This window comes from Heloderma suspectum, chromosome 5 (assembly GCF_057233095.1).
Source record: "Heloderma suspectum isolate Gila_16-S chromosome 5, 16-S_ref, whole genome shotgun sequence".
NCBI classification, from domain to species: Eukaryota; Metazoa; Chordata; class Lepidosauria; order Squamata; family Helodermatidae; genus Heloderma; species Heloderma suspectum.
This window is the reverse complement of record NC_139462.1, coordinates 129742393-129757203: the sequence shown is the minus strand read 5'-3', so window position 1 is coordinate 129757203 and position 14811 is coordinate 129742393. Positions and strand designations below refer to the sequence as shown.

The window sequence follows — 14811 nt, the reverse complement described above, 5'->3', positions numbered from 1 at the left end:
GCATACTACTCCCGGCATGTTGGAAATTGAAGGCCTTTTTTCTGTCTAAACATGCATAGGATTGTACCTGGGGGGGAGAGATCCTATGGCTGCTAGTCAGTGGCTAGACAGCCATAGGATATCTGGTTTTCTGGGTACCAACCTTGACGCCTGCATGCCGAGGTCAGTTCCCAGAGAACCAACCTCCCCCCCTTTTGCACTGCCTCGCGCTCCAAAGAGGAGTATGGAGAGGCCAAAACAGGGCATTTCGGGGCGGGGAAGGTGGAAATGCTGGTACAACACATCTTATGTGTCATCCGGCAGCTTCCTCCCCTGCTCCGCCTTCCTGCACCTAGACAGCCGAAATTGGCTGTCTAGCCGCAAATGCAGGGCAGGAGAATCATGGAGGGAAAGATCCCCACAGTGTTTCTCCTGCCCTGCATTGGATAGGCGGTCACCTCCAAATTTGGAGGCAGCTGCCTATCCCCATAAGATTGTGCCCTAAATCTCTTTATTTTTTTCCTAGAACTGGACTGAAGGAAGGGGTTCTATCCTGGAGGGCTTAGAACCAACACCCCCCATAGTTACACAGCCTCTAGAGTAAGGTGTGTTAGGAGAGGTTCAGCCTGCCTAGTGGCAGTGCCTATCAAGATTCTTTTCTGGGAACCCCTACAAAAGGGTTCCACCAGAACAGAAAAACTTCCCCCTACTGGGGGCCAATTTAAATGTCATCCAGAAAATTGCTTAAGTTCTGAAATCTTTTCTCCTTATTAGCAAACTGTCCATTTAATAACACATAATTATTCTGTGTTAAACGAATAGGATCTTGCTTTCTTATTTGTATTTTTGATTTTTTTTCTTCCAATGTAAATATTTTGTTTTTAAGGCAGCTTACACAAAATTTGAAAGTCCATATGAAGAATAAACTTAATAAAACCAAATAAACAGAAAACAGCAATAAAACAACGAAAAGGCAGCAAAATACTCTAACTTCATCTATGATAATAAAAGAGGATGTGTCTGTCTGTCCAGTGCCATAGGTCCAAGACACTGAAACCTGGAGACCTGAAATGCGGCATGCGTACTAAGACGACCCTGGGGGTATGCACCACAGGGTTATTTTGTTTTAAAAACATATTAATTTTAATGTGGCTGAAACCTGCAATAAAATTTCCAGTCACTACGGGCAGCCTTCCCTGACCAATTCATAGCTTTGCAGTTAATACAGTTTGAAGCCAGGGGGAGATTAGTAGGCTGAGGTACAGAGTTATATATACCTGCCTATTTCCCACTGCAGTTGGGCAGCCCCGCTCAGGGAAATAGAGTGGATAGCCCCTCCCTTGAATCTCCAATCAGTTTACATAAACACACAAACATTACAGTATAAAAACCAATATAAAAACAGTATAAAACAATACATACCTTTAAAATTTTACAACAAAAGCAGTAAAAGCCCGAGTGAACAGATCCATTTTCAAGAGGCGTTAGAAGTTTGCCAGTTTCTGCCTCTTCAACCACATATGGCAGTATTCCAGGAAGGTGGGTGCCGCTACCAAGAAGGCCCGCTTGCGTGCTGTTACCTGATGGCGCACTGCATGTTGTGGAGTGACCAACAAGACCTCCTTGGAAGTTCTCGGGGGTAGATTGGGTGTATATAGGGGAAGGCGGTCAGCTAAATCTCCTGGCTGCGAGTTGTCTAGAAGTTTGAACGTGAGCAGCAAAACCTTGAACATGGCTCAGCAGCTAATAGGCAGCCAGTGCCGTTCTTTTTACACAGGTGTGTGTATAGCTAGGTACTCCACCGCGCATCCTAGCTGCTGCACTCTGCGCTAGCTGCAGCTTCCGGAGCAAGGGCAGCCCCGCACAGGACACAACCCCCTTCTGAAATCGTGAAGTTACCCGAGCAGGAATCGCTACGGCTAGGAATGGGCGTAGTGGGCGCACCAGCTGAAGTTGGCGATGGGCGCTCCAGGCCACTGGCCTCTAGCCACGCTGCTGCCTCACCACGGCCACGCTGAAATGCTGGATTTCGCCACAGTTTGCTATCATCCGCGATCATTTCTGCCCTTGAGGAACAAAACGGAACAAACACCATGAAAGGGGACGAGGAAACCAGACGATTCTCGCCTTCCCAGCCTGGTGTCCCCCAGGTGAGTTGGACCACAGCTGCTGGCTGGGGATGTTGGCGCCTGTAGTCCAACACAGCTGGCGGGCGTGAGGCGGGCCAGCCTGCATTAGGCCGCCGCTCCGACGGACTGCTATTTCGGCACCACACGTAGACCGCCGCTCCGCTCTTCCCGCGCTCTATGGTATTGCGTCACTTCCTGGTTTCCTGGGAGAAGGAGGCCGGAGTGGCCGCGAAGCCGGAAGAGGAGCGCGTCGGTGCTGTGGGTCGGAAATGGGCTTGTTCGGGAAGACGCAAGAGAAGCCGCCCAAGGAGCTGGTAATGCCCGCTCAGAGCGAGGCTGAACCGTGCGGAGGGGTCTCGAGGAGCAGCCTGGAGGGCGCGGGGCGGAAGTCGGAGCCGGGGGAGGGCCGGGCCGGGCCGGGCGGGGCGTTGCTTCTGCTCGACGGCCGAGGAGCCCGCCCGCCGCCCGCTTTGTGGCAGACAGAGCGGCGCCTTCGGGGTGGTTTCCTGTGTGGCCCTCGAAGCGGTCCGGCGGGGGGCGTCGTGCCTGCACGTTCCCCGCGCGGATCTTGCGCCCCCTCGGCGCCGGAGCACTTGCTGGAGCGGTTGTCTGCGCCGCTTCCTGAAGAGGAGGATCGGCCCCTCCCCCCACAGTGGCTCCTTCCCTGGTCAGACGTAGAAAGCTGTGATCCAGCTCACCAAACCGCTTGTCTGCCTGTACAGGCAGCTGCCTCGCCAAGTGTTTGCTTGCACAGCTTGCCATGCGATAAATTGTTGCCGTATTCACTTGGCGCTAGACATGGGTGCCTGAGCTCAGCTTCTACGTGGACTCAGAAATTACCATTTCAGCCAACATCTGCACTTGTTGTGAAGCAAACTGCCCTTACCACTTGGCAAGATAGTGCAGATGTCTAAGCTACCCTCCCTGAGTGAGTAAGAGAGCTCACGCCAGAGCATTTTGGTTATTTGTATGAGCTTTAAATCAGAACTGTTCATAGGTGCATTACTGAATGGCAGTTCAGAGTGTGAACTAACTCCATGTTGCGCTTGGGGTGACATGAGATGATGTGTAAGTTCTGCCTGCGATGTTGGATCTGTGATGGTTTATTGTGCCAGTCATTGTTGGATGTTGCAGGTATCACGTGACAAACGTGCATGCAATAACAATAGTGCCTCTTACAATTTACATAGTGCATGTTAAGTGTTCCAAGTACTTCACTTCTCAGAAGTCTTTACAATACACCTATAATGTAGGTCAGTATTGTGTGACCTGACAATCCTCCACTTCCACTCTGGGGAATGGGAACAATTGTGAGGGCTAATACAGTACTTTGCAAATTAAAAGTGTTTATACACATGATGAACTGTCCAGCTGTGGCACATTAGCCAACATGCCACAGTGTGGTGTAGTGGTTAGAATGTTGGACTAGGACTGCAGAGGCCCAGGTTCACTTTACCACTCGACCACGAAGCTGATGGAAGCATGATCTCAAGCAAGACACTATCTCTCAGCCTAACCTACCCAACAGAGTTTTGAGGATAAAATGGCTCAGAAGCCATCTCACTTTCTTGGGTTTTTTTAATGGGGCAAGTAGCTCAACTTATTTCCAAGCCAAATCCTATGCAAGACAAGGGGTGGAGTTTTCCCATTACTAATTGCAAGGATCATTGTGTGGGGATTGAGGGGGGGGATCCCATGAATGAGGCACTTGCTTCCCAGCAGCAAAACTCAAAAGTGAGGCCTTAATCATTAATCTATGAAAATCACTGCCACAAGATGTGATGGCTACCAACTCAGATGGCTTTAAAAGTAATTAGACACATTTGTGGAGGAAACATCTATCAAGAACTACTAGTTGTGATGGCTATATGCATCTTCTTGGTATGCCTCAGAGACAGTATGCCTCTCGGTACCAGTGGGAGCAACAGTGGAAGAGGACTATTGTTTGTGGGCTTTTCAAAGGCTACTGTGAGAAACAGGATGCTGGACTAGATGAGAACATAAGAAGACCCCTGCTGAATCAGACCAAGGGTCCATCTAGTCCAGCATTCTGTTCACACAGCCAACCAGCTGTCGACCAGGAACCCATAAGCAGGACATGAGCGCAACAGCACCCTCCCACCCATGTTCCCCAGCAGCTGGTGTACATAGGCTCACTGTCTCTGACACATAGCCAGAGGTAGCACATAGCCATCAGGACTAGTAGCCATTGATAGCTTTTGCCTCCAGGAATTTGTCCAACCCCCTTTTAAAGCCATCCAAATAGGTGGACATCACTACATCCTATGGTAGCGAATTCCCTAGTTTAACTATGTGCTGTGTGAAAAAAATACTCCCTTTTATCTGTCCCGAATCTCCCACCAATCCGCTTCATAGGATGACTCCGGGTTCTAGTATTTTGAGAGAGGGAGAAAAATGTCTCCCTGTCCACATTCTCCACACTGTGCATAGTTTTGTACACACCTCTCACGTCTCCCCTTACCTTCCTTTTTTCCAAGCTAAACAATCCCAGCTGCTGTAACCGTCTCTCATAGGGGAGATGCTCCAGCCCCTTGATCATTTTAGTTGCCCCTTTCTGCACTTTTTCCAGCTCCACAATATCCCTTTTTAGCTGTGGTGACCAGAACTGGACACACTATTCTAAGTGTGGATGCACCATAGATTTGTATAGGGGCAGTATGATACTGACATTTTATTCTCAGTTTCTTTTCTAATTATGCCTAACATGGAGTTTGCCTTTTTTACTGCGGCCGTACACTGGGTTGTCATTTTCATCAAGCTGTCCACCACAATCCCAAGATCTATTTCCTGGTCGGTCACCACTAGCTCAGATCCCATTAGGTTAAACCTGAAGTTGGGATTTTTTGCCCCAACGTGCAACACTGTACACTTGCTTACAATGAACCGCATTTGCCATTTAGATGCCCATTCTCCCAGTTTGGAGAGACCTTTTTGGAGCTCTTCACAATCCCTGTTTGTTTTAACCACCCTAAATAATTTGGTGTCATCTGCAAACTTGGCCACTTCAGTGCTCACTCCTAATTCCTGATCATTTATGAACAGGTTGAAAAGTATTCATCCTAATACAGATCCCTGTGGGACCCCACTGTTTACTTCCCCCCAGTGGAAGAATTTACTATTTATTCCTACTCTCTGCTTTCTGTTCTTTCACCAGTTACTGATCCATAAGAGGGCCTGTCCTCTTATTCCATTACTGCTAAGTTTGCTCAGGAGTCTTTGGTGAAGGACTTTGTCAAAAGCCTTTTGGAAGTCCAAGTAAACAATGTCTACCAGATCACCCCTGTCCACATGCTTATTTTGGATCTTTTGTATGATCCAGCAGGGTTCTTCTTATGTTCTTAATCTGGGAAACCATGATTTACACATTCTCCAGTAGGTATTTGGACCACTCAAGTGCCAAGTAAGGCTATGCTGAATCTGCCAAACATGCTGCTAAAAGAAGTAGGGCATTTGCAGGTTGAGGCTTAACAATCTTACTCCTACAATATGAATGATCTGGCTTCATAATAGAATGATATCATTGTAAAGCTGGATGGATTGCATCTTTCTCAATTAACTCCCCTGATCTTAGTATCTTTTGGAAGTAATATAATACTTTTTATATTGGCTTTTAGAAACCGAGGATAGCATGTGTGTTTTGTATTTATAAGGGTTTTAAGTTTATGATGTTATCTGTTCTGTTGAATAGAGAGGGCTAGAAATCAAACAAGATAAATATCTCTGGTTATTGTCTAATATTTCTATTAGATCCTGAATGTATTGATAATTCCAAGTTTCTTCAAGGAACATTTCACATTTATCTGCGCTTGGCTTGCTTAACACAGAATTGTTCATTTGACTTTAGTAGAAGTGCTCTCTTTTCTTAAATGATTTTTCTGTGACATATGTGTCAGTTCATTTGACTGACTAATAATTTAAGGCCCTAATCCAGCCACTCCTTATGTGCAGCTGCAGGCTGCATGTTTGCAGCTTTATATGAAGACCTCTATGTATGTTCAGCACAGTCAGTTATACTGGATGTCCAGGATTCAATCTCTCCTACCCAAACAGTGCTGATCATTAGTTTGGTGTTGTACGTGTAGCCTTTGCCCAACTAGCTTGACCACAGCTAGTTTGGTGCTTGACCTCTGGGCAGGACATGGGTTTTAATTCCATACCACACCCTTTGTGTGTCTGGGGCCTCAGAGACAGAAGTGGATGCGTAGAGTCTTGTTGGAGTAGGTTGTAATTCTTGCCTAGGCCAGCAGTCTGACGGTCTGGTAGGTCTTGCCTGGTGGAAGGCAGCCTTCCCCAAACTGGGTCCCGCTAGACATTTTGTCCTACCGCTCCCACTATCTGTGACAGTTGGTCATGTTGGCTGGGGCTGATGGAAGTTGTAGACAGAACATCTGGAGGTAGCCAGGTTGGGAGGGCTGCTTTCTTGGAACCTGAAACATCAGTCTAAACTGGGTCACTAAATGGTATCTCAGGTGTTCACCTTTTCTTACGCCCTGACTCATACATTCAGACTCGGTTCTGATATTTGCATCTTCTTTTTCAGGTCAATGAGTGGTCACTGAAGATACGAAAAGAAATGCGGGTGATTGATAGACAGATCAGAGGTCTGTATTCTCCCAAGCTTTCTCTGAACTTCTCTTTCAGATACTCAAAATAAACCACAATTAGATTTTAATTAAACACTTTATGTGTGATTAAAGCATGTATAGCCTCATACCCAGATACCACTCTGGTATAACCTAGTACAGGCTTCTCCAACTTGGTGCCCTCTAGATGTTTTGGACTTCAGCTCCCGTCAGCCCCAGAGAGCATGGCCAGTGGTCAGACAAAAACATACAGAAGAGTTGGAGTCCAAAACACCTGAAGGGTGCCGGGTTGGGAAAGGCTGATCTAGTGGCTATCTTGCAGGTTACTTGTGTGCTGTGGGTGCTGCTTCCACACTGCCAGGTTCCACAGCAATTTGGTAACATTTAAATTTGGGGACTGTGGTGGACATGATTACTTCTCACCTCAGCAGTGTTTTTCTCACATGGTTCCCTAATTCCAAGACAGTCTGGGACCCAACTGTGCAAGAGCAGCATCCAAACTGTGCAGGTGAGTTATCAGCCAGCCCTGGTTCTACCCTGTAGTGGCCTCTGCAAGGCATCGAGTAGATAGCAGTGACCGCTTAAAATTAAGTTCATCTGAAAGAGTTCAAAATACATGTTGACATATTGTGTTTGTTCTTTCCATGGAGAATATGGGGGAGTTTTCATATCAGGAAAAACAACAATCAAAGCGGTGTCAGTGTGGAAGAAAGCAAAATATCAAACTCATATTAAAGTCCATGGGGGATATGCCATAAGGTTTGGCTGTCATGGAGCTAGGCAATATGCCTATGGTTTGGTATGATAAAGTTGGGTTGTTCCTTTGATGTCAGATGGATCCTAGCTGGTTTCTTGGTGGTTATGTTACATTTCCTTGGAGCTGGAAGTGAGTGGGGAATAAGTTTCTTGTGAAAGTTTAGTACAAGAACCCACTGCTGGAAACACTTTGGGCACCATCCGCTAGAAAGTTCTCCTGTGTGAGCCTTGTTGAAATGAAAGGAGGCTGAGAGAGAAGGACTGGCCCAAGACCACACAGTGAACTTCATGGCTGAGCAGGAATATGAACCCAGTTCTCCCTGATTTAAGCCGTGTGCACTGCCTGCTTCACTTCACTAGCAGCCCCCAAATGGAGGGAAGGGGTCACACAAATGCGGGCGTCTATAAACCCATTTGCATCATCACACATGGCAGCCGCCCCTCCCATCTCTGCACATACTGTTTCTCTCTCCCAGCAGACACACACACCTTTTCCTGCTGTCTGATGGAAACAAACCACACCTCCTTTCCTCCATGGACAAATTGGTGAAGGAAAGGAGGCGTGGTTTCCCTCTCTTGCTCTGGGGCAAAGGTACAAGCAACACGGTGTTTTCTCTCCATTTGTGCATGCACATTCTGTTGTTTGTCCTCATCCTCTGTGTGATTTGTGTGCCAAGACACGTGGAGTTCTATATGTACTGCTGTCATCGTCCCTCTCCTGCTGACATTGCTGTGCTGGCCTGAGCCAACTCTGGATGAACTGTTGTACCTGCAGAGGGAAGGTTTCAGTCAACTGGCAGATTTACAGGAGGTAAACAGGTGCTGAGAAGAGTGCTTCCAGAGTGGGTAGATAGGTTGCTTCAGGGCTTGCTGTCCCTCTCACTTCCCACTCACCGTTGCCTTCTATCCCCTCAGTCCAGTCATGATATTGAAAAGAGGTACTATCTGAACATCTCTGGGTTACTACATGAGAAACTAGGCTCTCTGCAGCAAAATACTTCATTTCTGTTTAGCTAGCTCTCAAGACTCTGCATGGTGCCATACTTATGAGAGCCTTTATGTCTTAGTTTCAGTCACCTGGGAATAAGTCTTATGGCACTCTAGAGATTAACAAATTTATTTATTCCGGCATAAGCTTTCATGAACTTGTCCACTTCATCAGATGTAACTGTCCATAAAGTGGACAGTGTCCATGAAACGTACGACAGAATAAATAAATTTGTTAGTCTTTAAGTTGCCACAAAACTCTGTTGTTTTTGCTACAACAGACTAACACGGCTGGAGATTGGGAATAAGTGTCATTGAACTCTGTAGGACTGAGTGACTTATACATCGGATCATGCCGCTCACTTAACTAAAATCAATAAGGGGGGAAGCTGGGAGGGAAGAGACTGTGTTGGAGAATCTCATAATAGATTTATGGGTTGATGATGAAGTCAATTTGGAGCATACGGCATCCATTTTACAACAGCTGCATTGATTATCAATTTGTTTCTGGTCATAATTCAAGTCCAGATAAGTACGTTTAAAGCCCAAAACAACTTGGGGCCAGGATACCTAAGAGACCATCTGCTCTCATACCAGCCTGCCCACTCCCTAAGGTCTACTGGGGATAGTCCTCTTTGTAGCCCAGCAGCAGAGCCCTGAGGCACTATCTGTTGGGGCTTGGGAAAGGGCCTTCTCTGTGCCTACATTTTCGAACTCCCCACCTCAGGAGGTCCATTTAGCCCCTGCTCCCCTTGTTCTTTACTGACTGGCCAAGGCTTTTCAGTTGCAGCAGACTTTTGACCTGCTTTATTGAGGATTGTTTAGTGGCTGTCCTGTTTTTCAGATTTGTTTCATCTGTTGCCTCTGTCTCTGTTTTACTGCTGTTCATTTTTGCTGTTTACTGTTTGACTGGTAACTTCTGTTGGACTTTTATAATTCTTTAAACCAGAGGTGGGGGACCTGTGGCCCATCTACCCAGCCAGCATGGCCAGTGGTCAGGGATTATGAGAGTTATAGTCCAACAACTTCTGGAGGCCACAGGTTCCCCATTCCTGCTTTAAGCTGTTGTAAGCTGCCGTGAGTGATGCAGATCCAGCAGAAGAGCAGGATATATGTATTTTACATACATACATTTACCCCAGGGGAAATGTTGAATTCGCCAAACTATGGGCTGGATCCAGATTTATGCTGGATCAAATGTACTGCTGGAAGTGGACTTCCCCACCCCCTCCTTCCCGTGGCAGCCCTGCCAGACCCCTGAAAATGCTACATAGAGGGTCAGGAGACTGCTGAATGGGGTAAGCTGTGGTGTGTGGAGGAAGAGGGGGGATCCCCCAAAATTGGGCAGGGGGAACTTCCTTTCACAGAAGGCAAATCCTGAATCCAGCTCTACGTTGAAGTTACAGACTTCTGAAATTATTTTTAATACCAAACATGTACAGAGTACTGTTTAATCTCTACTAAGTAATTGCAGCAGCCAGCTCCCGCTTGATTTTGCCATCACCCCTCTTTTATGTTCTTCCCTAAAATTACCATTGGCAGGAATGTTTGTTAGCCGCTGATGCTGAGTATATTACGTTAGGATTGGAACTCACAGGTGATTGGCTGCCAAAGCCGGAGACAAATCATGCTGAGTTTTGGAGACAAAACGTGAAGGGACAAGACCTTGCCCCTTGTGGGAGGGCAGAGGCCTGGCAACCAAGACCAGCCCAAATGTGTAGACTACTGCACAAATGGTTCTTCCACATCAGTGTAGCAGCTCTGTGCATTCCTGAGGTGCTTGGGTAGAGTCTAGCCACAGGCATGAATGTGACCTAAATGTACATTAGCTGTCCCTAAGTAGCCACAGAGCCAAAGTTCAGCAGAGAGCTCTGAAATTCTGGAAGGTGGGGCTCTGCTGAAGAAATGGGTGCCTGATTCTTCCTTCAGTCTTGCAAACTCAGCTTCAGCTGCCTTCTCATTCTGGCTCCTGCCTCAGTTAGATGCTTAGAAAGACCAAAGACAAGGGAGTGGAAAGAGTGCACATGAGAGAAAGGATGCTCAGTGGTCATGCCACAGGTCTTGCGGCTGGACTGTAGGTGTTTTGCTGGCAACAGGTGAATCAGAGTAGACTCCCTCTCCTACTTCCCTGTGTAGTATGATGCCTCAAGGAAAATGGCTGCTCATAAAGACACAGCTGTTCATATTTATCTTAAAAACCCTGAACTGAAACCGTTGCTATTGACTCCTGTTTGCATTCTCTCCCAAACCCAGATATTCAGCGAGAACAGGAAAAAGTAAAAAGATCAATCAAAGATGCTGCCAAAAAGGGCCAAAAAGATGTGTGTGTCATCCTGGCAAAGGAGATGATCCGTTCACGGAAGGCTGTGAGCAAACTGTATGCCTCCAAAGCCCACATGAATTCAGCGCTGATGGGCATGAAGAATCAGCTGGGTAAGGATAGGGTTTAGCAACACGCCTTTCATGCTGGGACCTAACAGAATTATTAATGAATTTTCTCCTCCCACCCCCTGTAAATAATGCTTCCACAAGGGAGGGTACTAGCTGCATGGGAAACACCCAGGCAATAGCCCTGCCCACATTGTTGTAGATGTGGTATATCTTGATTTCTGCAAAGCAGTTGACAAGGTTTCCCATGATATACTTGTTGAGAAGATGGTAAAATATGTGTTGGAAAATACTACAATTAGCTGGTTATGCAGCCATACCCAGCGAGTGCTAATTAATGGCTTGGCATCCTCCTGGAGGGAGATCTTGAGAGGAGTGCTGCAGGCCTCTGTCCTAGGCCCTGTGCTGTTCAACTTTTTAAAAAATGACTTAGATGAGGGTGCAGAGGGTTTGCTTATCAAATTTGCAGATGACACAAAGCTAAGAGAGAAAGCCAACACCATAGAAGACAGGGTCAAGATTCAAAAGGATCTAGACAGGCTGGAACACTGGTCCAAAACTAACAAAATGAGATTCAGCAGAGATAAATGTAAAGGTTTGTATTTAGGTACAAAAAATGAAAGACACAAGTAAAGGATGAGGGGGACGTGGCTTGAGTGCAGGACATGTGAAAAGGATCTAGGTGTCTTAGTGGATATGCTGAATACGAGCCAGCCGTGTGATGCGGCGGTTAAGAAAGCGAATGCAGTCTTGGGCTGCATTAACAGAAGTATAATGTCTAGGTCACAGAAGTATAGTGCCTAGTGCCCACCTGCCCAATACCTCACTCCGAGCTGGCTGCTCTCCTCCTAAAGCATTTGCCACAGTGGGAGAGAGGATGGCGGGACTCTCCAGAGCGCCTGCCCACCCTGGTTCCTTGTGAGATGGTGGCAGGGACCTTGCAGTGAGAGTGTGAGATCCCGTGTCCCTCCCAATTCACTGCTTGTAGGCTGGCCCTACATCTAGATGACCGCTGGGGAGGAAACTGGAGAGCAAGGGAGCCATGCAAAGATGATAGAGCCTGCTCCAGTGGGGCTACACGCGCACACAACCATCTACAGCCAGCTGCCCAATGGGAAGGAACCAGAAAGAGAAGCAGGCAGGCAAAGAAGTCCTCAGATCAACTGCCATATGAAATGGATCCTGATGAGTTGTTATGTTTTGATATTGTCATCTTGTTATTTAATTATTGCATTTTTACTTTAAGCCGCCTTGCAGTGATTTCTATACTTCAAAGTGGGATGTAAATCATTATAATAAATACTGTTGGAAACAGGGTTGTAGACTAAATAACACTTGGCGTTCATGTTCTTTACTTACCCTTTTCCTGTTGGCTTTATAAGCTTACAAAGCAAGGAACAAGATTAATGTTTTATAATCCTGATTATCTTGAACTGAATAGGAAACTTGAACTGGTGGCAAGGAACACCCTCACTGCTAAAGATTATGTTCTACTGGTCTGAGCTTGATCTAAAAGCCTTCTATGCCTTCTCTTGGCAGCTGTCCTGAGGGTAGCTGGCTCATTACAAAAGAGCACAGAAGTCATGAAAGCCATGCAGAACTTAGTTAAAATCCCTGAAATTCAGGCTACCATGAGGGAACTGTCTAAAGAAATGATGAAGGTGAGATTAACAAACTCTTCTGGGAGGCGGGGGCGGGGATAATCTGGATGTGTAAATTGTAGCAGATCTTGGGTAAACTCCAACATTCATCCTACTTAAAGTAGACCCATTGGAATGAATGGGACTTAAATTAGTCATGACTAACTTAAGTCCAATTCATTTCAATGGGTCTATTCTAAGTAGGACATAGTTTACCCTTTGTATGTGAGCGATGGTACCTTCTCCAGATCATCAGTCCCCCATTGCTTTGCTGCTCTCTTGACTCCATCTGCCCATCCTTTTGCCAGATGAGGCCACTTTAACATCAATTGAAAGCAAACTGGTTGTCATACTTTCCCATCTCGCAAGTTTGCAAAATTAGCTTAATGCATTTGCTTATTGGAGCAGTCTGAGCTATGGGGCTTTATTTCTAGGACTGCAGATGTATTATGTTGTTTGTATACATGAATAACATGATCTTCTACATATCCTTTAGGCGGGTATCATAGAAGAAATTTTGGAGGACACTTTTGAAAGTATGGAGGACCAAGAGGAGATGGAAGAGGAAGCAGAGATGGAAATAGACAAAATTTTGTTCGAAATTACAGCTGGTAAGTTGAAGTGTACATTTGTGTGTATATATAGGTACACCTCTGCTTGTGTGATATACTACTTTTTAATTAACGGCTAACTGCATCTTCTTTCTTTACAGTGCTAATTCTCCTGTTAATTTAAAAGTGCAGGTTTAAATCTCACAGGTGTTGCTGAGCAAATGAGACACTAGATTCTTATGCAGTTCATATCACATTATTCTCAGTTTTTTATGCTTGTTTGCTCCACATTTTTATTTGCACCCTTTTATTTCTCATGTGGAGGGAGGGGGGATTCTGGTGATACTGGACAATGTGAGCTTGAGAGGGGAGGGACCTAGGCACTGGTATCCAAAGAATGTTGGCTATCTGTGGGATTCCCTGTGGAGGGAGTTCCAGAACACTGGACTTCACACAGGAAAAGCCCACCTCAGGTGACAGACACCTCTCAGGACCTGAGAGAGTGTCATGGACATGGAGAGTGTTGCTCCGTAACTTAGGTTGAAGGTTTATTGGTGAAAACCAGGACCTTGAATTGCACCCAGAAGCTAATTAGGTTAATATTGGGCACTCAGCCTTTTAGCAGAATAAAGAAAGGGGAGAGTGAAGTTCTCACTAAAACTGGTTGTTGCAACAGCCATTTGAATCTTAGGTGATGATTTGCACCAGGCTCAGGCGGATTTTTATACATACACCTTTGGCAAGCCCTGGCTAAGGTTCCCCAGGTGGTTTTCCTTGCATAAACAGGCAAGGGGCCAGAGTCTATTCTGGGTGTGGGTATATCCCACAGTGCACCTCCTGTAGTGGAGGGCAGTACTCCCGGTCCATAAAAATAGGGTGCCCTGTGTGGAACAGGATGAAATGGCCCATAAGAACAAGATGAGGCTGATCTCCTCCGTCGAATTTTGACATTATAATCAAACTACTGAATTAAAAGCTTGCACAATACAGGGTGGTCTCTAGGTTAATTCTTGTATGTTTCACAGCTTCTTTTCAATTGCTATTCTGCTTCCTTTTGCTTTGCTTCTTTGCAGGAGCCTTGGGTAAAGCACCCAGCAAAGTGACAGATGCCCTTCCAGAACATGAGCCTGAAGGGGCTACAGCAGTAGCTGTTGATGAAGATGAAGAAGAAGATATTGAGGCTATGCAGTCACGGTTAGCTACTCTTCGTAGCTAACCATAGAACAGCTGTACAGTTTGATTCATTTTGCCATAGGCTGCTCTGACATGCCTTTTACAATGTAAAATGTCATGCAAAAGTGTTTCCTGTATATATTCCTATATATATTTTTTGTGGGTTTGCCTTCAGATACATTATTTTTAACTTTTTTCTGTCAACCTATGTGAGCTCCAAGCAGCTCTGGTGGAATGGAGGGGAGATGGTGTATGTATTCCCAAACAAATCTTTGAAAGTCAATACTTTATGGACGATCTTCCCAAAACTGCTTCTGTGGGTTGAACCTGCTACACTAGCATAATGTACATTTCTGAAACACTAACTGGATTTTAATAAACAGCATTTACCACTTTCCTGTAGTCCCTAGTGAGTTATTTCTTCCAAGTATCTGGATTGAACACACATACCAGTTATCCAAAAAGATATCCCTCCATCACAAGGTATAGTTCGGATTAGAGATGTGAAGACGTAGAAAAATTGGGGGGGCAAACCTGATTTTTCCCTATTTTTTCCAAGGACTTTTTCCCCCCCAAAAATTAAAACATTGGACAGCTTTGGATT

General features: G+C 45.8%; 1 protein-coding gene across 2 annotated transcripts; it reads left to right on the top strand.

The window, feature by feature from the left end:
• The first annotated feature begins 2313 nt into the window (after window positions 1–2313).
• CHMP3 (charged multivesicular body protein 3) lies at window positions 2314–14602 on the top strand. Of its 2 annotated transcripts, none has more exons than XM_084857444.1 (6): window positions 2314–2422; window positions 6670–6730; window positions 10709–10888; window positions 12383–12504; window positions 12980–13094; window positions 14108–14602. In XM_084857444.1, the coding sequence occupies exons 1-6, from the start codon at window positions 2378–2380 to the stop codon at window positions 14248–14250; spliced, it is 666 nt and encodes a 221-aa protein (XP_084713570.1). In that variant the 5' UTR covers window positions 2314–2377; the 3' UTR covers window positions 14251–14602. The 2 variants fall into 2 exon arrangements, with proteins under 2 accessions (XP_084713570.1, XP_084713571.1); XM_084857445.1 differs by having other exon boundaries at window positions 2314–3036.
• Window positions 14603–14811: the final 209 nt, after the last annotated feature.